At 37.3% G+C, this 24447-nt stretch overlaps 1 protein-coding gene across 1 annotated transcript in view; it reads left to right on the forward strand.

Annotated features, from left to right (window-relative positions):
* Positions 1–24447, forward strand: part of LOC150077294 (condensin-2 complex subunit H2-like) — a 482911-nt gene that overhangs the window by 245439 nt on the left and 213025 nt on the right. Inside the window, exon 9 of the mRNA XM_090385846.1 lies at positions 15024–15216. Within this exon, the coding sequence (XP_090241972.1) occupies positions 15024–15216 (193 nt within the window). The remainder of the gene's footprint in view (positions 1–15023; positions 15217–24447) is intronic.

Here is a 24447-nt window from a genome sequence, read left to right on the forward strand (position 1 = left end):
GACAGAAGTATAGGGTCGATAGAGTAGATGACCCCAAAATCAGTGAGGCAGGCCCATGCCCCACCAGAAGGAAAGAGGGGGGTGTCAGGGAAGAGACAAGGGGACCATCACCTCCCTCCCGCCAGGATAGGAGAGAAACAGGGCCGTGCAAGGGTGCACAGGTTCAGGATCGCCACGTGGCATTGGCAGCAATGCTGCGTGAAGTCATAGTTGGCAGAGTCCAGTCCAAGAAGGTCAAATTTGAGTAGTGCAATCCTGGAACAGACAGGTCCCGTCCAGGTGGTAGTCATTTCAGTAGTGAGCTGCATGAAGATATATTTGGTAGTCAATCTGAGAGGATCAAATCCGGGTAGTGTCAATCCTGGGACAAAGAAGTCCCGTCCAGATAGTGGAGTCATTTCAGTGATGAGTCAACTTGGTGGGGGCGAAGCCGGAGCGGCAGTCATGGTAGATCGAAGTTATATTGAGGCTGTGTTGTAAAGGCACAATTATTGTGCAGGTTGAAAGTCTTCACGGGGATTGCAGTATGCTGAAGCAAGTAGTGGTCTTGACACATGACTGATTAGGCTGTTTCATTGTCTGGTTGGGTCTGATTCTGAGGTTGTGGTAGGGTTTTCCACCTCATGAAGAGGCCCTGAGCAAAGTTCGAAAAGGCTGTATAGGTATGGTGGTCTTCCAGGAGATTGTTCCTGGTCTCTTGGGATGAAATGAATTTGTGTGATGAGAGCAGATCTGAGGTCATCATATAGTAGGCAGTCATGCATCAAGTAGTCCCAGGTCTCCTGGGCACCACAGGTGCAAAGGGAGCTGTCGGAAAGTCCAAGAAGGTTGTTTGCTGCGAAAGGCACCATGCCCTGTTAGGAGGTACGTGGTTAGAAGGCCTGGGGAGAACCAGGATGGTGATTTGGGATATACTTTGCATATGTCCGGTATAAATTTGCAAGTGATGGCCCCTTTGGTGGATTCAGACCATCTAGCTTGCCAGGTCTGTTGTAAGTAGGTTAGGAGTTTGCTTTTTTCACTGGAATAGGTGTTAGCAGGATCCATGGTAAAATCAATAAAGGTGGTAGACTTTCCTCTGCTGAGTTGATACAGCATCCACACATGGGCCACCTCAAGGTCTAGGGGCAGTACACCGGTGAGGACCTGTAGAGCATGCGTGCTGGAGGTGCAACATGCTCTGGTTATCGTAAGGAGAATTGGCCGTTGAATGATGTTCAGCTTTCTTCGTCCTACCACAGTGGAGGCTTTGGTGAACCATATGCCAGAACCGTAGGTGATAGTCGGTATGAATATGGCTTTATAGAGTAATGCTAGAATGCGTGTGTTTTTTGAGCCCCTAATCTCGGGATCACCCTGGCAACCAGTGCAATGTAATTTCTTATTTTCTTCTGTAGATAGTTGAGGTGTGGGAGAAATGTTAGTTTGCTGTCGATGATAATGCCAAGGAGTTTCAGCTGGGTAACAAGCTTGATGGTTGTGCCATGTATCTTGATTTGAGGTGGCCTCCATGGATCAAGATAGCCCTTCAGGAGAATGGATTGGGTTTTAGTGGATGAGATGCTCAGATGGTTTTTCCGGACCCACTCTTGCAGGGTAGTAAGAGCTCTGTTGGCAGATACTTCAAGTTGAGCCCTGGAGTCCCCTGCCAGGATCAGGGCAAGATCATCGGCGTATACCACGGTCTGGACATCGCCTAAGTTAGTACTGAGAAGCTCGTTGAATACAGAGTTCCAGAAAAGGGGGCCCAGGACAGAGCCCTGAGGGCAACCTCGGTGAACACGATGTTCTACACTGGAGAAGGGAGCCTGAACCACAATGCTCCTGTCACTGAGATAGCTGGCAATGCAGTTGTAGAGATTTCCTGGGAGCTCAGCGCGTCTCAGCCGTCCGAGGACGCTAGGCCACCATAAGGTGTCAAACGCCTTTGACACCTTATGGTTGCCTAATGGGACAGCTTTCTTCCTGTGTGATGTATATATATGCCACACCTCAACACCTACTTATGTTAGTTCACACTTAGGTGGTCACCTTCAGTATATTAGGTGTAGTATTTCATGCCTTGCACATGTGAGTGTACCCAGAGTTACTAATAGGCCCACCATCATGAAAGTGCAAGCAGAGGATTTGGTTGTTGCAGAATGATAGCTTCACCAAAATTCAGCATCCTAGACTTGCAAATTGGACCTGAATATCGGTTCCATAAGCAATTTAGACTCAGGTTGCAAGCCCTAGGCTGTCGTACCTGAAGAATTTCTGTGACAAGTCTCAGGGACTGAACTTATATTACTTAATGGGAAATTAGAATCAGCCAGAGCTCTCTACACAACTGAATTCATATAATACAGAATTGAAATAGGGGATGTTCCTAGGGTAAATAAGTAGATTAAAAAGTAATTACCATACAATATCTTCAAAGGATTAGTTTCAAAGAGAGTAAAGTTTCACCCTGTTTTTTCCCACAAGTTATATATTTTTTGTAAAAATCATTCAATTAATAGGTGAGAAAGTACTGCTTACAGTTATGTTTAAAAACTTCAATGGGCTTCCAGTACACTACATAAAATACTCCATTTTATGTATAAAAATGTATATTAAAGCAGAATATAAAGGGCATTAAAAGCCACACTATATCTTTGGTGTACTGGATCAAATGGTACTTTTTCCAAAATCAATTTAATTTTGCTGATGATAGATAATATATTATTTACAATGAAATATATAAGTAACATTCTTTATTCTCTGCCATTACTTAATTTTTCACAAAAAATGTTGAAAATGATCACGATTGTGACCACAACATAACTGTGCACGATAAATATTTTTGAATATACTACCTGCAGCAAGTTTTCTACTTTCACATTCCCATCTTGCTGAACAATTTCATAAACGTCTGTATTGCAGAATTTCATGGTGCCTTATGATATTTAAATTGCTTACAAAAATCACTTTACAAGATTTTTGTAAGCAATTAGACTATTAGTTTTAAACAACCCTGTTTTGGGATTATGTTCCACCATGAACACAAATGCTCTCTATGCTGAATGCCATGTTCATTTACTGGGTGTCAACAGAATGGTGACATCATGCACAGAATAATGTTGCTTGGCAATTTCAAACTGAGGCACTCATTCACTTAAGAGTTATTCACATTTCTTGATTCTCACTTAAAATGATCATTGTGTTATGAATTGTCTTGCAAGGATATAATTTGTGTTAAAGCATCTGCTAAAAATATCTGTTTTCATGCATATTATATACATTAGGATGCATATCAGTATGTCACTTAAAGCACATAATTTTTCACATTATTTGTTACTGGAATAAACTTTGTGATCTTTTTCTTCAGAAATGCAGATTTCTTGAGGTAAAAACATATTTTGTGTAATTAGCATTTAGCACTTTAATTAGGCTGTTCTGATTAATTCAGAATCAAAACAACTGGCAGTTATTCAATTTTTTAATAGAGGCATACTGTAGAACCAGTCATAATTTGCAACTTTAATTAATTTTTGATCTTTTGTTGCCAGAGATGAAGATTTTATGAGTTAAAAACATTTTATTTTGAATAGGGTAGCTGAAAGTTGTCTCCTGCAGAAAAACATTGTCACTGATTTATATTATTATTGTGTACAAAAAATTTATGTTTAACACTCTTATGCTGTTTTGTATTAAAATCAAAGAACTGGCAATTAAATCTGTTGAGAAATATAGCTGTAAGTTAGTCCTGTTTTGCAACTTAATAATATTGATCAGCCTTTTTCCTACATTCAGATTATCACAGCTAACTTTATTGTGAGTTTTATAAACTTTCTTATCCTTTTCTAATACTGGAACTCCCTGACTTACTTAAGGGTTGCGTTCTGCGGAATGCTACCTAAGTCAGGGAATTTCCCCGTGCTTGTGCAGCAGCACTCACAACTGTGTTCACTGAATTGATTAAATCAAAAAAGAAATGTTCAACGAATGTGTAAATAGAATTATTTATTGTATTTATTCAATTTTTTATCTCATGCGCAGGAAAAATTACAAAAGCACGCAATTTAAAAAAATTCCAAAATTATAAAATTACAATAAAAGAGAGGAGACAGGCATAATGTCAGTAAATTTTACCTCTCGAGCATCGATGGCAGAATCAATGTCTTCAGCTGATAAGTACACCACTGTGGAGGTTGAGGGCTGTGGAGATGTAGAAGCCACTCAACCTTACAAAAGAACATATTAATGGATGACTAGATGGTGGCTTTTTTCTTTTCATCGTAGCAAGCGAGCATATCATTCTCCCCTCTGTTAACTTTTAAGAATCGTTCACTGTCAGGATCCATCTTCTCAAACCTCGCCATTGCCATCTCCTATGGTGATGAAGCATCTCAGCTCCTCATTTGGTTCATCTTGAGCTTCGTCAGCATTTTCTTCTTTCACTATCGCTGCCTGCAAATCAATAAGTTCTTCATTAGATAATTCCTTCTCTTCTTCCTCCACGTCTTTGGCATCAACCTCGAACTGAAGTAGCTCTGCAACCTTTACAATCTTATCTGCAACCACTTCATATGATTCATCTTTTTCAAATCCTTCAAAGCCTTTTATCGACATGGGATTATATTTTCTTCCATACGCCGTTTAAACAACTTTTAGTAATTTCCACCCAGGCCTTATTAATCTTTAAGATGGTGTGGTAAATATTGTAAGCTTTCCAAAAGTCTCTTAATGTAAAATTTTTCTCACCGTCCACTGCAGACAATGCTTGGGCACCTGTTGTGCTTAAATAGTATGCTTTTAAATTCAAAATAACACCCTGATCCATAGGTTGGATGAGTGAAGTAGTGTTTGGCAGTAGAAATATGACTCTCACATTCGAATTGAAATCATCTAGCTGCGTAGAATGTCCAGGAGCATTATCTGATAGAAGCAAAATCTTGAAAGGAATGGCGTTGTCTTTACAATACTTTTCAACCTTGGGAATGAAGCAGAGAATGAAGAAATCCTCAAAGAGAGATATTGTTATCCATGCTCTCTATTTCGATCGGAAATGCACGGGTAGAGTGGCTTTATTGATGCCCTTAAATGCACAAGGATTTCCAGAATGGTACACAAGCAGTGGTTTTAATCTGTAATATCTCACTGCATTAGCCCCAAAAGAGTGTGGCCCTATCTTTTGACGCCTTGAAACCTGGCATTGTATTTTCCTCTTTGGCAATGTATGTTCGATCCGGCATTTTTTTCCAATACAGAGCAGTCTCGTCAACGTTAAAAATTTGCTGCGTTGAATAGCCGCCTTCATAAATAATTTTTTGCAACACACCACAAAATTTCTCTGCAGCTGCAGAATCGGCACTGGCGACTTCACCGAATACTTTAACATTGTGGAAACCAGTGTGATGATTGAACCTATTAAACCACCCATTGCTTGCCACAAACTTGGGTTTGGGTCCACGGTACTTATCCTTAATATCTTTATAAATACTTGTTGCTTTTGCTTGAATGGGCATTAGACCCAGGGGCACTCGCTTCTGAATCTGATTTTCGGTCCATATTATTAACAGCTGTTCCATCTTTGATATAGCACCTGGACGTTCTTTTGTGATCACTGTTAATCTTAAGTGCATTGATCCTTTGACATGTTCCTTTATACGCACACTGTCCTTTAAAATAGTATTCACTGTTGAAACAGCGAGACCTAATTCCCTTGCAATAGATGACAAACTTTGTCCTGCTTCGCACTTCTTAATCATTTTCATCTTCATTTCTAAATAAATTTTGTTTCGTTTCCTGGCACTACTACCACTTGCACTTTTCGTTGGTCACTTTTCCTTCATCATTTTAATACACAAATAGGAATGAAGAGAAGTTACACTGCTACACAAATTGGAGCAGTGTGACATTGGAGGCAAATTGCTGCTATGGATAAAGGGGTGGTTGAGGGGGAGAAGACAGAGAGTGGTAATCAATGGACACTGCTCATCGTGGACTAATGTTATTAGTGGAGTCCCTCAGGGCTCAGTGTTGGGTCCATTATTGTTTTCTGTATTTATAAATGATATTGATGATGGTATATCAAGCTTAATGTCCAAGTTTGCAGAAGATACAAAGGTTGGCAGGGTTGTCAAGGACACTACTGACACTATGCTGCTGCAACAGGATCTGGAAAGGTTGAGCAGATGGGCTGAGAGGTGGCAAATGAAGTTTAACATTAACAAATGTAAAGTACTTCACATGGGAAACAGCAACCCCAGAGCAACGTATCAACTCTGTGGTACTACACTGACAGTGGTAGAGAATGAAAGGGACTTGGGGGTGGTTGTGCAGGCAGATATGAAGTTCTCTGAGCAGTGCAGATGGGCTGCAAGAGTAGCTCATGGAGTATTGTCAATGATATACAGGAATTTTTCCAGCAGGGATAAGGAGGTGATTATTCCATTGTATAAGGCAATGGTCAGGCCACACCTAGAGTACTGTATACAGGTCTGGAGGCCTCATTTCAAGAAGGATGTAGAGCTGCTGGAACGAGTACAGAGAAGGGCAACAAGATTAGTGAATGGAACAAAGGGGTGCTCTTACGAAGAAAGGCTTAAGTTTTGCAAATTACAGTGTCTGGAGACCAGGCACCAGCGAGGTGATCTGATAGAGGTGTATAAAGCCTTGAATGGTTTAAGCATGCTCAATGCTGATGGGATTCTTCCTCTAGCTCAGAAAAATCACCTGAGAGGGCATAAATTCAAATTGAGGAAAGACAGATGTAGGATAGACGTGTGGAAATTTGCCTTTAGCCAGCGGGTGGTTGGTTGGTGGAACAGACTACCATCCCTTGTGGTGGAGGTTGATAGCCTAAATAAGTTTAAGGCTCAGCTGGATAGGTATTTTGAACGAACAGAGGGGTGAAGTGGAAGTGGGTTTTTTTTTTTTTTTTTTTGGCTGATGCTGCATAAGCTTGCTTTCTTGCATCAAACGCCTCTACTAATGCTAAAGTTTCTGAAAATTTGTATTTTATATGATCGAAGATTTCAGTGAAGGGGAACACATTTCACCATAATAGCGTAAAAACCCACACAATTGCAGTTATCGATATTATCACAAATGCAATAAGATTGAATTTACTATCCGTTTATAATTAGATGCACTAAGAGAAAAGCCCAATAAACCGGAAAGTGCAAATTGTTTTATGTTTGTGACCTCCAGAAATGTGCTTTAGAAAAATATCACAAAGGCGGTCAAATATTCTTATAATGGGAACATATGATAATGATGAAAGAGTAGTGCAGTTTCCATTATAAATATGACCTTTTAGAGAGATAAATAGCTTAGTAATATAGCGAAATTTTCAACCTCCAACGACTTGGAATGAATTACAAAAAAAAAAAAAATGTTTATTGGGTTCACATTACGATATTTGTAATGTGAACCCAGTACAATACCTCCATTTATTCCTACAGGATGCAAAATACGTTTCCATGATTTTTTTAAGTTTGCACTGACTGGGAAAAACGTACGTAAAGTTGAATTTCCATAAGTCGAGTATTGCTTATGTCGGGGAGTTCCCGTACTATAGGATAAGTCAAAAGTAGCTTCTCAACTTTAAAAACTTGTGTAAATGTGCATGTGATGACAATGGCAGAAACAGTATTCGTGTCCAGTTTTTCATGTTCATTTATGACTGATTGCCAAAGTAGCCACTTGTGGTGCTGCAGTTGAACAGAAATCGCAACTGGTGCAGAAATAACACAATGAAATTTTTGGGTGAAAGAAATGTATAAGGTTTAGCAAAACTTCACAAAGTGGACACTGAACACCACTACCGTGCATTCAGTATCCACTTGGCCATTCGCCATCCACAAAAACCAGCACTTCAAATTAGAAAAAAAAGATATTCTTGTTTATACTCATATGGGTTTAAAATTTTGTTAGTGAATACACTTGTTAACCTTATTTAACAGTCATGTGAGTAAAAGGGGTTCCGAATTTGATTTTCACCATTGTATGAAAAACACTGTGGTTTTGTAGATGTTATTTTCATCTACTATGTGCAGCTATTTTCAGCTCTATAAGTAGATTAGTATCTTTATACGCGAGACCCTCACCAACAGTTGGGATGCATTTCTGGAAAGTACTGCATTTGGCAAGGCTAAGATCCTCTAGAAAATAGGGGGTCAAGGGGAATAAGCAATAATTATACAATAAAATAATTAAATTTATAAAAATATATTATATATATATATATATATATATATTAAAAACAGCAAAAGGGCAGCTAATCTTTTTGAAATAGCTGAAAGAACAAAAGTAATAACAATACACATGACACTATTAATTGCAGAAAAATTTACATTTTTGAATAAGTCAGTGAATATAGAACGAAATACGTATTTTTCTCCTAAATAACAGCATGTTAAAGGTCGACTATCACTAATCTGGCCACCGGTAATCCGGTTCCACCACTAATTTGGACATAATTTCCGCGAACGTAATTTCAAATTTCCCTGGTTGGCGCATCGACCTGTCGCTACTGTTTTGTTGGCGTTGGTTGCGGCATCATCTGTTGGTGCGAACTTGTAAACACTGGCAAGACATTCCCACTTGTTTTTCTGCATTTATTATTATAACCTGCTCACTTTTAGCCCCAGCCATGGTTCCAGTGCATAAAGGAAGTGCCTCTCGTGGTGTAAAGTGCAAACACTGTACATTGTCCATAACAGGTAAAGTTGAACTTCTGAAAAAATTCAGCAGAAACTCTGCTTAACAGAAAAAACTCTGCTTAATTGTAAATTCCAGCAATTTCTCTCAGTTCCTCTTATTTTAGTAATTTTCTTTTAGCCATTCCTTTTTAGATTTTTTTTTTTTTTTTTTTTTTACAGCACACTTGTACAAACTTGCAGTAAAACACAACACAATATGATGGATAATACGGCACTCTAATGAACTTGTTTTCACAAAATCTCTAAATCGCTAACAATACTGACAAACTTGTTGTGGGGTTTGAGAGTTTATTTTATTGCAATTAGTTTTAATGAGCACTTGCCGCGCATGCAATAAACAAATGACCTTCATATGTATGCCATAATAACGTCACACGTATGTGGCCGCCAGGGCTTCTGAAGAAATAAAGTAACCTATTGAGTCATGTCGGTCACATATATGCGACATAAAAAATATATATATATATATATATATTTTTTAATATATATATATTTTAAGCGAAAAAACGACAACACTGACATTACAGTATTTTAGAATTACTAATCAAATTATTTGCTAAATATTTTTGGTCCCTGTGGAATTTTTTTCCTAAACTAGCTTGGGAGTCAATGTGTTCAAGGTAGGATGAGGTGATTAGCTGTTGGGTGAACTCTATGTGCTAAAATAACCAAATAACCACTGGTCATCCGGCAAATTCACTAATCCAGCAACCCACAGGTCCCAACGCTGCTGGATTAGCTGCTGTACTTATAGTTCATATAATAACAGAAATTCTGTGAGAGCAGTGATTTTTTTTTTCCATTACTTTGCCTATACTACGACAACAGGCAGTTATATAAACAAAAAAATACAACAAAATGCACACTAATATTTCATTGACCCACCCCTTGCTTTGATGACTGCTGCACATCTTTGTGGCATCAACTGGATAAGGTTCTGAATTTATTCCTAGAAACCTCATGGTACCAAACACAGATTGTCTTCTTCAGCTCTCTAAATGTTTTTGGTTTCTTTTTGCATTACAGAAACACCCAGTTTGTTTCAACAGTTTTCAGTTGATTTGAAGTCTGGACTGTTTCCCAGGCCATGTTATTGTACAAACTGATCTATCCTTCACCAATTTTTGCACCTGTGAACAGTAACGGCAACTAAATAAATTACATTTATTTAAGCAAGAATGTGATGTTTCATAAATTTAAAACTTTTACTAATTTTATGAAGTAGTACGTATGGTTTTGGCTCTATGACTTGGAGCATAATTGTCCTGAAAAGTGCTATTGGCAACATCCACGTAGTGAACTCTAATTGTGGGAAGAAATATTTTCTCAAGGGTGTTCTTGTACATCGCAATTCTGCCCAGACACGATAGGAGGGAGTATATGATGAGAACCTTGTCAATCATTTCAACCCTGGAGAGATTGTGGAAGGCTCACTGGGTAGAATTTTTTTCAGCATGGTCTGTGCTTGCTAACAGGAGAGACTGCTTCTACAGGGATGGGATACACTTAAATAGAAAGGTGCAAGAATATTTGCTGATGCTATCGAGGCTGTGTTAGGTGGTCAGAAAACTGCTAATTTGGTGGATTCATGGGATCTAGAAAAGTTAGGCAGATGGGCTTAGAAGTAACAACTGAAGTTTAACATTGACAAATGCAAAGTACTGTGTATGGGTAGCAGTAACCCAAGAGCAGGGATGCCAGACGTCCCACAATGGACGGGACAGTCCCGCGCCCCGCATAAACATTTAAATGTCCCGCAGGTAAAAAATCAACAGATTTTGACTGTAAAATAATAAAATAATGCCATAAAAAGTGATGGAATGAAGTGAAATCAAGTGATAAATATTGAATAATTTTTAGGATTATAGTATAAATAAAAATTTAACTCAATTATTTTTGTTGTTTTTTTTATTAGATACATTTTTAAATGGCCAAAACGAAGTTTAGAAATTAAAAATGATATGTCAAGATCGTTAATTGTGAAAAAATTTTCTTGAGAAAAATTGCCGCAATTTTTATCATTTTTGTCCCGCGAGACCTAATTTGAAATCTGGCATCCCTACCCAAGAGAAACATACCAACTATGTGGTATTACATTCAGGGAGGTGGAGAATGAAAAGACCTGGGGTAATTGTGCAATGAGATATGAAGTTCTCTGAGCAGTGCAGACGGGCTGCCAGAGCAGGTCATGGAGTTTTGTCAATGATATATAGGAATTTTGTTAGCAGAGACAAGGAGGTGATTATCCCTTTGTATAAGGCAATGGTCAGGCCACACCTTGAGTACACCATACAGGTCTGGAAGCCTCATTTTAGGAAGGATGTAGAGTTACTAGAATGAGTACAGAGAAGGGCAACAAGATTGGTGAGAGGAACAAAGGGATGAGCTTATGAAGAAAGGCTTAAGATCTGCAAGTTGCAGCATCTGGAGACTAGGCACCTGCAAGGTGATCTGATTGAGGTGTATAAGGCCTTGAATGGTTGAGCAGGCTCAATGCTAATAGGATTCTTCCACTTGCTGAGATTAAGAACCTGAAGGGGGGGGCATAGATTCAATTTGAGGAAAGACAATTGTAGAATAGATGTGCAAAAGTTTGCCTTTAGCCAGCAAATAGTTGATTGCTGGAACAGACTTCCATCTGTTGTTGTTGTGGAAGTTGATAGCTTAAATAAATTTAAGGCTGAACTAGATAAACATTTTGGCATGACCGGATGGGTGAAATGAGAAGGTGTTTTTTTTTTTTTTTTTTGGCTGATGCTCTATAAGCTTGCTTTCTTGCATCATATGCCTCAACTAATGCTAATATCTCGGCATTTGCTATACCCTTCACAAATTCAAGACGACCACTTCCTCTATGTGAAATACATTTGAGATGCAGAATGTTTCACTGTGAAGACGATACAGACAAGATAAAATTCTTCTCCTGTTCTTTGTCTAACAGCCTTCTGGTCATCTGAACCATGTATTGAATTTTGATTCATTAGAGAAAAATAACACATTTCCACTGATTCTCAGACCAGCTAGCCTGCTCTTTTGTCCACTTTGGGGACTGTAATTTCATTTTTTGCAAATTTTTTTAAAAAGCGGCTTTTTTTTCCTTGGACATATGCTACTAATCTCGATTAAAAAATATATATATATGTCTGTAGCAGTACTTGCCTTTACTCCTGTATCCTCCTCATCCCATGCTATTTTGAGATCTATTGATGTTTCGGACGCACAGATAGACCAGAAATCTGTCCTGTCCTGTCCTCTCCTGCGTGGCAGTAGATATTTGTGGACATCCATTTCCTCTCTTTCTGTTTAAACTGTCAGTTTATGATAATTTTTGTAATAAACATGCCACTGTTGACTGGTTTCACTGAATTCTTTTAGCAATTTCATGATTGCAATGTCCCTCTGCATTCAGTGCAGCAACAAAACGTTTCCTATATGGTGTTAAATGTGAAAACTTAGGCATTGCAAAGCACAGAATACTGGGCTCATAGCATATGCACTGTATTTATATTGCTGCTAGAGTTATGCAATCATGTATGCACATGACATCATCTAAGAGAGCTTGTTAAAGATAGCTGATGCAATAGGGTAATGATATTACAAAACATTGCGAAATTTCACAGAAATTCGGTGAATTTTGCAAGTGATGCAATTTTTTTTGCATCACAGTGCAACACCACTGTGTATAAGAGGTTACCAATTAGCAAACCACCAAAGATTTTTCACAGACCATGAATGATCTAAACAGAGTGGTTTTTTTTTTTTTTTTTTTTTTTTTCCCCATAAGCTAATTATTTTAATTTTCCATTTTAAGTTCCCTTACAGAAAACTGATGTGAGGCATTTTAAAAAAAAATCAGTTGTGTTATATTGAATGCATCTTTATTTGTGTTCTTGTGTTATTAATAAAAGGAATTAAAAATATTTTATCATAATATTTACTGATGTTTTATTAGTATATATTAATTTGACATTGCCCACTAGTCCCTCATAGGTAGCAGAGAAGTTTTAAACGCCATCCTCTCACACATGGGCAGAACAGATGGAAAAGGTCTAAGTTTGAATCCTGTGACAAGAAGAATTTTTATTAGCTTTTTCTCTCTAGTTTTTGATCTAGTCACTCATGCAAGGATTTCATGTTTTTTTCTTCCAGAAACGTGGGTTTTTCATCCAGCAAACCAACTGAAAAATACATGCACATGCAATATATGTAGAAGGATAGGAGAAATTTATCTCAATATGATACATAGAACACTTCTGTGTGATACTCTCCAGAAATTATAATGAATAAAAGATTAATGCAAAATGATTACAGTAAAAAATCAATTGAACACAATTCAAAAATTAACTGAAATACAAAAAACAATTTTTTAAAAAAATTAATCAAAAATCAATTAAAGTTAAACTTAAATTTGAAAAACGATTTTCCTTCCTGAAGCAAACAGTACTTTTCAACTGTGTGTCGTAATAACAGGAACGGAAATTACGGATTGTGTGAGTTTGAATCTTAAATAGAGAAATTATTTGTCCTCACGCATGCATGTGAAATTCCGTGATTATTTGTATTTGCACATGCATGCAAAAGACCATGAATAGGAAATTAAATATGGGCGACAGATGTTAATATAAGCTTTTGGCCAGGTGCATACAGGTTCGGGGCGACAGCAGCGAACTCGTGTGCATCTGGCCAGAACCTTGCGAGCATGTTTGAACTCATATGAACCTGTTTTGATACCTGCGATAATGTATTCAATTTGTTAATAAAACAGAAATAAAAAATAGACATTTGTCTGTTTTTTATTTCCGTGGCCTGTGTTTGACGTCACAAATCTATGGAGGTCTTCGATACAGACCAATTGTTTGGATGTAGATAATTTTTTTATTTGTCACAAAGTTTCCTAATCTGGGCAGGGTATTTTTGTTTATTACAATACCGAGATTTTAAGGCAAGTTTAACCAGAAACTTGGGTTTCACAGAGATGGACTTTTATGAATTGAAATTTTATGATTTAAATTGAGCCTGGAAAATTTCGGAATGATGTTGTTTTGAAGGCAATATTTTAGAAAAGAAATATGGTAAGTTTGGGCTGAGTATCTTAATGTTAATCTTATGTTATTTTGCACCAGAATGTTAAAGAATTCTCCCATAATTATGTGTATAAATAGATTAAGCCTGCATAAACTATCAAATGCAGACACAATACACTGATGCCTTGTAGCCTTAGGTGCTTAACATACACCTCATTGCCACTAGGTCCACCCACATGATCTACCAGAGTTGGGAATAATAATTGGAATGTTCTTTTGTTTAAGGACTGAACTGCATGTATATATATATATATATATATGCAGGAATGAAATAATGTTAAATTGTAAAAATGTAGAAATGTAGAAGCCGTCTTGTAGTTTAAAATACCCGAAGCAATCCAAGAACAAACTGGACCCTAGGATTATATATATATATATAAATGGATTATGAAATTTTATAAAATTGCATTATTTCATATCTGTGGAGGGCAAACCAAAAGCTGAGGAAGGATTCCTTTATATATTATGAAATTAAGTTTAACTTTAATTTGACAACTGGTCTAAACAGAATTCAATGTCCAAGATAACTACATTGTCAAAACTTAAAAATAAAAAACTTAATACAACTCAAAATAAACTATGACTGTTTATTTAAAGTTGTATTTTTAAGTTTTGACTATGCAGTTGTCATTAATAAACTTCCTGAAGCCCCCAATGTAGTGTCAGAGTGTTTTACAAGTATATCAGGATTCGTGTATAAGCATCCTCTATAACAGTATAGTAGTTTTGCCACTTGTCATTCATTTGGAGAGGTCCAAGTTTGAGTCCCATCATCGACTGGAGGAGTTTCTAAAAGCATCTTCTTCGATTGGGGCTGTAGCCAGCTGAGCTGAGAATTCCCTGTGATTATTTTGGATTTTTCAGCCCACACAACATGCAATATGGTCTAAGTCGCTGATGTGACTAAAACAACTATAGCCTGCATAAACATTTCACTTGACATATATATTTAATAAATATATGCCTAAAGTGAAATGCTTATAAACTTTAAAAAGAAACATTTATTTAGGAATAACTATTTAGGAACAAATTTTAAAAAGTTTATTTAGAAAATCTTTTAATTTTATTTCTAAGTACACTTTTGTGATCTTTTTCCTCCCGTTGAGGCAGATTACATAAGGTAAAAACAATTTTAGGTCCAAAGTTCATTATAATGCATTGACTACTTTTACTGTAAATTAAATTTTATCTTATATATTTAATTTTTATTTTCTGCTTGTATTTTTGAAAATATTTTTCTCCAAATAAGACTCTCTCCTGTTGGAAAACCTTGGATCCACATAGAGAAGTTCATATACTTCAGGCTCCTGTGAAAAGGAGAAAGACAGCTAGGTTGCCTAAAAAGTTGCAGCAACAAAAAAGTAAAAAAAGACAGCCAGAAGGAGTAAACATCACAGAAGCACAACCGTTAGTGCCAATTTCAGGATTTTGTTCAAAAATTTGTAAGTACATAATTTTTTAATATATTTGTTATTTTCTTAGTGTGATGGCAGAAATTACAGGTATTATTTATTTTATTGGGACTAACAGTTTCATGTTTATATTTTATGTTTATATAAAAGTAAATGTTTGTTTGTTTATGAATGTTTGTATAAAATAAAAGTTTTTTTGTTTTGTCAAAAATACATTTAAAAACCTAATTTTTTAAAATTTTTCTTTGAAAAAATAAAAAAATTGCATTTAATAAAAATACTGTAGTCCATTTGTAAAAAAGTCAAGTATTGGTATATTCCAAGCAAAATTAAAAAAAAAAAAAAAAAACTTTTTTTTCAGAGATACAGAAGAAAATTAGTCTGTCAGACTTATGCTGAAATTTTTTTTTATGACTGGAGATGCCACAACTGACAGCTAATAGCATTTATTAGCATTTAGTTCAGATGTTATTATTTCTCAGTGGTTGTACACATTTTTAATATGTCTTGTAATATAATTTAACTCTGGATTTGGTTTGAATTTAACGATTTTGCATCATTTTTCTTCGCTCTCATGTGTTAAATCCTAGATTATTAGACATAATACATTATCCAAAAAATTTTGAAGTTATTAAAAATTTACATAAAGAATTAATATAATGAACAATTCCAAATCATCAATCAACATTAAAGAACAATTCTAGTGCCTCTTATGTTCAAATAGATTCCATCTCATTCCATGTAAAATGTGCATGTCATTCTGAGAAACATTCTACTTGCGAACCTTGCACACTTTTTTTTTCCCCCAGGCTGTATTTCACTCATAGAGCACTTGCCCATAAAATGTCCTCTCACGAGTAAAATTCCATACACTTTGTCATTGAACTCTAACTCTTAGCTTTTTCTCAACATCAGGTTTCCTCATAACTGTGAAGCCCTCATATTGTCTTTATTTAATATTATTGGTATTTGCATATATCAATCAGCAGCTTTCATACCCTGTCATCCCGTTTTACCTATTCCCTTTTATAGAAAATAATCCGTTCTGTTTCTTTGAACCACCCAGAATTACAACATCCTGTGAGATCAAAACCTTCTGATCCATTTCTGCAGCCATTGGAGTATCAGTGTTGTAGATCAATGAGTACCTGACAAGTCCCTTAGTTCTATCCTGGACGTATCTCTTTTATCCTCAGACTAAAGCACTTTCATCTGTGTGATACTTCCTTTTGCAATTCAAATGATGGCTGTTAATGTATGCAGTGCATTACATTTCGAGCGCATTCATTTTTTTTTGTAATTAATAGAAATAAAAACTAAATATAATTATATAATATTTATTGCACTTCTCCCATATACTCTTTTTTGTTGTTGTTTTGTTCTTTTAAGTCTCTTTTTTTCTCTCTCTCTCTCTCTCTCTCTCTGTGTATATGTATATCTCTTTACAAGCAACACCACATTCATGAGTCTTACATAACAATGCATGCGAAACTGGCACATACTCTAAAGATAACTATACTCTATTAAAACTACATTTAATCAATGAATTTCTTTTTTACATACAAAATGTATGTAAAAAAGAAAATATTGCTGGGTTTCTATTTGTCTAGTTTTAATGAAATTTGGAATGGCTTGATAAATATTTTTAAAAGGCCAAATATAAAATCTCATGAAAATCTATCCAGCTCAACTGGGGTCATTATTATATGCAGATGGACAGATATGGTGAAGACAATAGGTGCATATATATATATATATATATATATATATATGGACAGATATGGTGAAGACAATAGGTGATATATATATATATATATATATATATATATATATATAATATATTATAGAAAAGGAAAAAGGGTAGGGGGGGTATGGGGTATAACCTTCATGCACAAGTACATGGTGGGTGACCACCCAGGTGTGAACCAACGTAAGCAGGGGTCGAGGTGTGGCACCCGCACCACATGGAGGAACGCCGCCCCTCTATGTTACCAGGCAGTACTAGGTGGTAGATGACTCTCATCAACCGGTGAAATACCACCACTTTGCTTATTGGAGGCTTGAAGTGGTGGAACCCATGTTTAGTCTCTAGAGCTAAGTTCCGGCCAACCCTTCCCTATCTCTTCCATCATGCAGTATGATTGATGATTTTTGAGGTTATGATGAATGTCGTGGCGAGATCCAATATTCCTTACATTTCGAGGGTACAGCTCTAAAACGGTGTTCGCAGGCCGGCCGCTAGTTAGTACACCGGACTGAACCTATTGGTAACTCTCTAGGAAGCTTCCGGATCAGCTAGTGTATAATCTTGCTACCTCTACTCTGCCAGATAGTGACTAGAGGGAGTCCGAGTAGTGTGTATGCGGGGAGCATTGTCGAGGCCACGTTATGTCAAGGATCTGGGTATATTCTTACCATGTGTATGCATTATCCAAAAATTTCGTTGCTTCATACAGCATGTCCCACCCACTTTTTCTTACTATTGAATACACCATGAATTGTCAAAATAATAGAGCAAGCTTATCTGCGAAAAGATCTAAACCTCCCAAGGACTTCCTAATTCATTTCACAAATATACGTGGTCTCAGTTCTAATCTCAACGATGTCCATTTCCACTTGCAGTCTTCCAAACCCCATGTACTTTTTCTGACTGAATCTCAGTTATCAGTTGATTCAACTACAGCTCATCTCAGATGTCCAAATTATTTGCTGTATGATTCCTTTCGCCTCAAAGGTGGTGCTTGTGCATATGTCCGTTCTGATATTCCCTGTCAGAGACTTGGCAATTTGGAATCTCCTCTCTTTGATCTTCTCTGGCTTAAAATCTCTCTACCTCATTGTGTAAAATTCATCTATTTTCTCTACCGTTCTCCCAACTCCACTAATCACTTGGAGCTCTTTGACTTCCTCTCTTTGCAACTTGACTTTCTCCAGTCCAACTTTCCTAACAGTGAGGTAATTTTCCTTGGTGAATTTAACGTTCACAACTACAGCTGGCTTCCGTTTTCTAGTCACACCGACCCAGCAGGTCGAGATGCTGAGGCTTTTTCAATTACTAATGACCTAGCACAGATTGTTCATTTACCTACAAGAATACCGGACAATCCTAATCATTCAGCCAATACGCTTGATCTTTTTCTCACAAACAACCCTTCTAAGTACAAGGTTGAAGTGAGAGGTCCTTTAGGCACTTCAGATCACAACTTGGTGATTGTCTCTTCTCCAATGGAACCTTTATCTCATGGCTATTCCCAACCTCGTATTGTTTGGCATTACAAGAATGCAAAATGGGATGACCTGCGTGACTTCTTTTCTTCTTTTCCTTGGTCTGATTACTGTTTCAAAACTTCTGATGTCAACGTTTGCTCAGGTCGTGTCAGTGAAATTATTCTTGCAGGAATGGAATCCTTTATCCCACACTCCACTTTAAAATCTCGTCCTTTATCTAAACCTTGGTTTTCCAATAAATGTGCTAAGGCTGTCCAAGAGAAGAACGTTGCATATCGTAATTGGCTTGTTTCTAATTCTTCAGTTTCATTTTCTGCCTACACCAAAGCTCGCAACAATTGTAAAGCAGTTATTAATCAGTCCAAACTAGAGTTTGAACAGGCTAAGAGTAGAAAACTTGCTTCTTGCCCTAATGGTAGCCGAGCATTCTTGTCTCTTGCCAAAGCTATTGGCCGCAACTTTTGCCCATCTCTGCTCCCACCTCTGTCCAAACCAGATGGTTATGTTGTCACTTCAGCCAAGGATAAAGCTGACCTGCTAGCATCCCATTTTTCTTTGAGCTCATGTATTAATGACCTTGGTAAAAAACACCTCCCACCATTCCCAACACACTCCATTCAATGCCTCCTGTGGTCTTCCGTCAAAAGGATGCCAGAAAGATTTTGACGAATCTTGATGCTAAGCTCCAGGTCCTGATGGTATTTCTCCACTTGTTCTCAAAACCTGTGCTCCTGAACTTACTCCCATTCTTTGTCGCCTTTTCTCACTTTCTTATTCCAAAGGTGTTTTTCCTTCTGCTTGGAAATTTGCTCATATCCAGCCAGTTCCTAAAAAGGGTGACAAATCCCTCCCATCCAATTATCGTCCCATTGCAATTACTTCTACTCTTTCTAAAGTAATGGAGAAATCAATTAACCGCCAACTCTTAAACTACCTAGAAACCTTCCGTCTGATCAACGATCGCCAGTATGGATTCCATCAGTGTCGATCCACTGGTGATATTCTGGCTTATGTTACCCATTTATGGACTAATTCAATGGAAAGGTTCGGTGAAACACAAGTAGTTGCTCTTGACATCTCAAAGGTTTTTGATCGTGTTTGGCATAAAGGTCTTCTAAACAAGCTTCCATCTTATGGTTTGCCAACTGTTTTTAGTAATTGGTTATCCAGTTTTCTCTCTGATCGCTCACTGTGGGTGATGGTAGATGGCTCTCTGTCTTCTAACTTCTCCACTAATGCCGGTGTCCCCCAAGGTTCAGTTCTTTCCCCCACTCTTTTCCTCTTGTATATCAATGACCTTCTCCCATTGACTGGAACTCCTATCCATAGTTTTTCCGATGATAGCACATTGCATTCAACTTTCCTTTTTGAGAAACCTTGTCCAGCTCAATCAGCTTAAGTTCTCGAAAATCTGCTGCCAATTCCTTAAATGCCTATCTTCAGGTAATTCTCCAGTGGGGCAAAGACAACTTAGTTGATTTCAACCCTTCTAAAACTCAATCTTGTCTTATATCTCGCAAAAAGGATTCTTCTGCTCCTATGCTTATCTTTAGTGACACTCCGATTTCTAGGCAAAATGATATATCTTTTGGGGATTACCCTGACTTCTAATCTCTCTTGGCACGAGCACATTACAAATATTGCTTCCTCTGCATCTAAAAAACTTGGTTTTCTCTTTCACTCTCGGCGTTACTTTTCTCCCAAACAGCTGCTCACTCTGTATAAATTGCAAATCCGCCTTGCCATGGAATATTGTTCCCACATCTGGGGTGGTGCCCCCAAAACTTCTCTCAGGCTTCTTGATTCCATTCAGAAGAGGGCAGTTAGGTTAATTAATGATTCATCTCTAATAGAGTCTCTCCACTCGCTTTCTCATAGACACACTGTTTCTGCTGCATGCCTCTTCTACAGATACTTCCATGGGCACTGTTCTTCTGAATTGGGTTCTATAATTCCTGCTCTCTCTTTCAAAACAGTCCGAACACGTGCCACCACCAGCCAATATCCATTTACTGTCCAACTTCAAACCCACAGAACCAACTTTTCAGCTTCCTCATTTATTCATTCAACTGCCGTTTTCTGGAACAACCTTCCTTCATACGTATTTCCTGAAAATTACAATCTACAGAAGTTCAAGTCCAATATCAACAAATATCTTCTTTCTTCTTCTCAACCTCCAACCCAAGCACGGTACTAAGTACTATAGGTTATAATACCTCTCGTGTTTGGGGTTCTCATTAAAAAAAAAAAAAAAAAAAAATGTACTGAAGGACGGGAAGAATCCTAAGACCATAATGAATATAAGTGATATACATAACAGAGTGAAGAAATAGAGAAAACAGTAAAGAAATATATAGAAAAGAGTAAAGAAATGAAAGAAATTATGTTATAAAAAAAAAAAGATTAAAAATATACATAAGTATATACAAAGAAAAATAGATAAGTATATCGCCATATAATGCACAATCCTGGTATCAGCATCAAACTGATAATTTAACAGCATCTTTTTTTTTTCTTTTCTTTTCTTTTCTTTTCCTTTTTTTTTTTTTTTTTGGCAAATTACATAATGTTATTTACTTTGTTTCTTGCTCTACGTGCAACATTCAATGTTGAACAAACTAAGAATAATATTGAACATAAAATTGAATATCGACACTTTCAAATACATATATACACTGAACGGACAGAATTCATGGGGTTCCTGGGCAACACAACACTGTCACCCCTCTTGCTAGTGGAAGAACTCACTGCTTGGCAGGTATAGAGGTACACTGCATCACTGCCTTCACTTAGATGCTAATTCGATGTCAGTATAGATAAACATTGTGAGTTAACTGACTTTGAAAGAGGGATGATAGTGGGTGCCCAATGCATGGGTTACTTTATTGCAGAGGTGGTACAGAAATTGCACTAGCCCTGTTTGACAGTATTAAGAGTGCCATTTCTGGAATAACATCTCATCGTGGACAGCACTGTGGGCAGAAAAAGGTGGTGGATAAACGTAGCCATTGACATCTGTTTCGCATTGTTTCAGCTAACCGCAGAGCGATAGTGGCACAAATCGCCACCGACTTCGAGGGAGATGCCAAAAATGTCTCCACCAAGACCATCAGGTGATCATTAGCCACAGTAGGTTATGGGAGCCGCCAATCCACCCGAATCCTATTACTAACACCATGACATCCTGAAAGAGGCCTCTGAGGTCGGGAAAATTCATATCCAGGAAATAATTGAACTCGTACACCAACCATTAGATGAATTTTACTGTAACTAAAATTTTAATTTTACAAATAACAAAGAATCTATAAAGACATTATATAATTTACTATAATTTAAAATAAACTGATGGCTGTATATTACGGAATGCTAAAACTATAATAAAATCATTTACTATAAAATATGCTAAAATATAAAGATTAAGAGTGCTAAAAAACCTGAAGCTTTCAAGAGCGTCAGCTCTCTTCTTCAACAGTGATTACCTGTTGAAGTAAGACTTCCTGCAACCTCTCCTATATAACAGGCTCACGGTACCTCCACATGTGGTATTCCTTCACGTGGTTCCCTCGGCGCATGGGCAGAACCGGAAGCGTGGCAAACAAAATTGTTCATCCGTACTGCGGACAACTGCTTCAAAAATAGGATGTATGCGTATACCTCTGTCTCTGTTCATGGTATTCTTACTGGATGAGCCAATCCGTAAACCCTCTAGCCACTTACGCTCCCAGTACCAATGTGCGTGGTTCATGATGATCATGTCCTCTGGGGAGATCTGATGCTGCTTCTCCCAAAAAATGTTCGGCCACAGCAGACTTATAATCGGCTGTTCTTATAGCATTTAAATGCTCCCCCAGACGATCCCTGAGCCGTCGTTTTGTTCCCCCCACAATCCAGGCATTCTATTCTGTATGCAACTCCACTGCTGAGATCTTTTGGTATACGGTCTTTCACCTGGGATACAGTTGTGCACAATCTCCGCCCGGGAAGCTGTACACAGCGTGTCTTATATCCCTGCAAAATTCTCGCTAAATGCTCAGTAAGGCCCGGCTAGTAGGGGATGTATGCGGTGGCTACTGGAACAAAAGGCTCCCTACGTTCAAACAATCCTCTACTATATCTGTCCAGGATCCGAAAGCTTCAGGTTTTTTAGCACTCTTAATCTTTATATTTTAGCATATTTTATAGTAAATGATTTTATTATAGTTTTAGGATTCCGTAATATACAGCCATCAGTTTATTTTAAATTATAGTAAATTATATAATGTCTTTATACATTCTTTGTTATTTGTAAAATTAAAATTTTAGTTACAGTAAAATTCATCTAATGGTTGGTGTATGAGTTCAATTATTTCCTAGATAACACCATGACACAGGACTCTATGCCTCAACTGGGTGAAAGAACATTCGCACTGGACCTTGGATGATTGGAGATGGGTCTCCTTGTCCAATGAGTCGTGTTTCCAGTTATTTTGAGCATTCGTGCTGTTTCCACCAAATATGCACCTCCACAGGAGGGTGCATATTTGGTGGAAACCACACAAAGCTATGTACTCGTCATGTTAACGAGGAACTGTTCAGGCAGGTGGATGGTCAGTAATGGTCTGGGGCATGTTCAACTGGCACACGTTGGGACCTCTGGTACATCTATGAATGGTCCAGATTACGTGTCCATCCTTGCAGACCATCTGCATCCCTTCATGATCATCATGCACCCACAGGGCAATGGAATCTTCCAGCAGGACAGTGCTTCTCCACAGAGACGTGGTGACTAGAATATGGTTAGAAGAGCATTCTACAGATTTTACCACCATGGAACAGCCTCCCTGTTCACCGGACATGAATCCTGTGGAGCATCTTTGCAATGCTATGGAAAGGAAAATGACAGAATTATGGACAGCAGTGCAGCAAGCATGGATGGAAATACCTGTGGAATGCTTTGGTGAACTAGTGGACTCAATGCCTCACCGTGTGACTGCCCTTATCCAGGCGAAAGGTGGGCTGACCTGTTACTAGGTTGGTATCCCATGATTTCTGTCCACTCAGTGTTCAGTACTTGCACAAATTCACAATATTGATTTGAGGATAAGTCAAGAGGAACACTTTATGTTAAAATTTAAAACTCTGCCATATGGACTTCGAATTTAATCTTAAGTTTATTACTTATAATATATCAGATACAGTGTAATCTCGTTAATACAAAGTTCAAGGGACCTAAATTTTCATGTTTTGTAGTAATGGGGTCCCCCAAAAGTGTCAATTTTACAGTTTCTTTTTTTTTTTTTTTTGCTACATACTGTATATCTAAGAATAATAATAAATAATAATAATATCAAAAATAAATTAAAATAAAATAATAAAAATAAAATAAAAACAAAAGCCTTGTCTAACAATACAATAATAGGAATAACATATTTTTTAAAGATTTTATTTTATTTGTAAGATAAACTAAGAGAAAAGCAATATTAATGGAAATGAAAATATTGTACAGTATATATTTTGATATATACAATATTTTAGTATCACAGTAAAAAAAATTACAATCTTAATATAAAAGGAGACATACAAACCATTAACATTTTAATAAACTAATCTAATTTAAATAAAGAATCCAATATTGTTTGCACAGTTTTTGTCCTATATGCATTTTTAACTAGTTGCTCCTTTATAGTTGTTTCTCAGCGTTACTGCAGGCCGACACATTCTCTATTATGTTCAGTGCATTTTGGGCATCTTTTTTAGATGGCAGTGTGCACGTGCTTCTTCACTTTTGCTGTCGCTGGTAACAAAAACATCATCGTTTTTGTTTGGTACCCAGCAGCTCTTCTGTGTTGGCGTTGCAATGGTAGCAACTTCATCATCCACCTTTAAAGCTCTTAAAATTCGCCAACAAAATCCATATGCTCCTTCAAATTCCTCCATTCCTCACTGTTGCATTCACGTTCGTCTGCTGGACCATGTTTTTCAATGATGTTCTATACAAAGCCAATCTTTCTGAAGCAGTTTATTATTACACTTGATGTAATACTTTCCCAAGAA

Source organism: Mastigoproctus giganteus, chromosome 12, assembly GCF_048544385.1.
Source record: "Mastigoproctus giganteus isolate SK-2022 chromosome 12, ASM4854438v1, whole genome shotgun sequence".
Taxonomy (NCBI): domain Eukaryota; kingdom Metazoa; phylum Arthropoda; class Arachnida; order Uropygi; family Thelyphonidae; genus Mastigoproctus; species Mastigoproctus giganteus.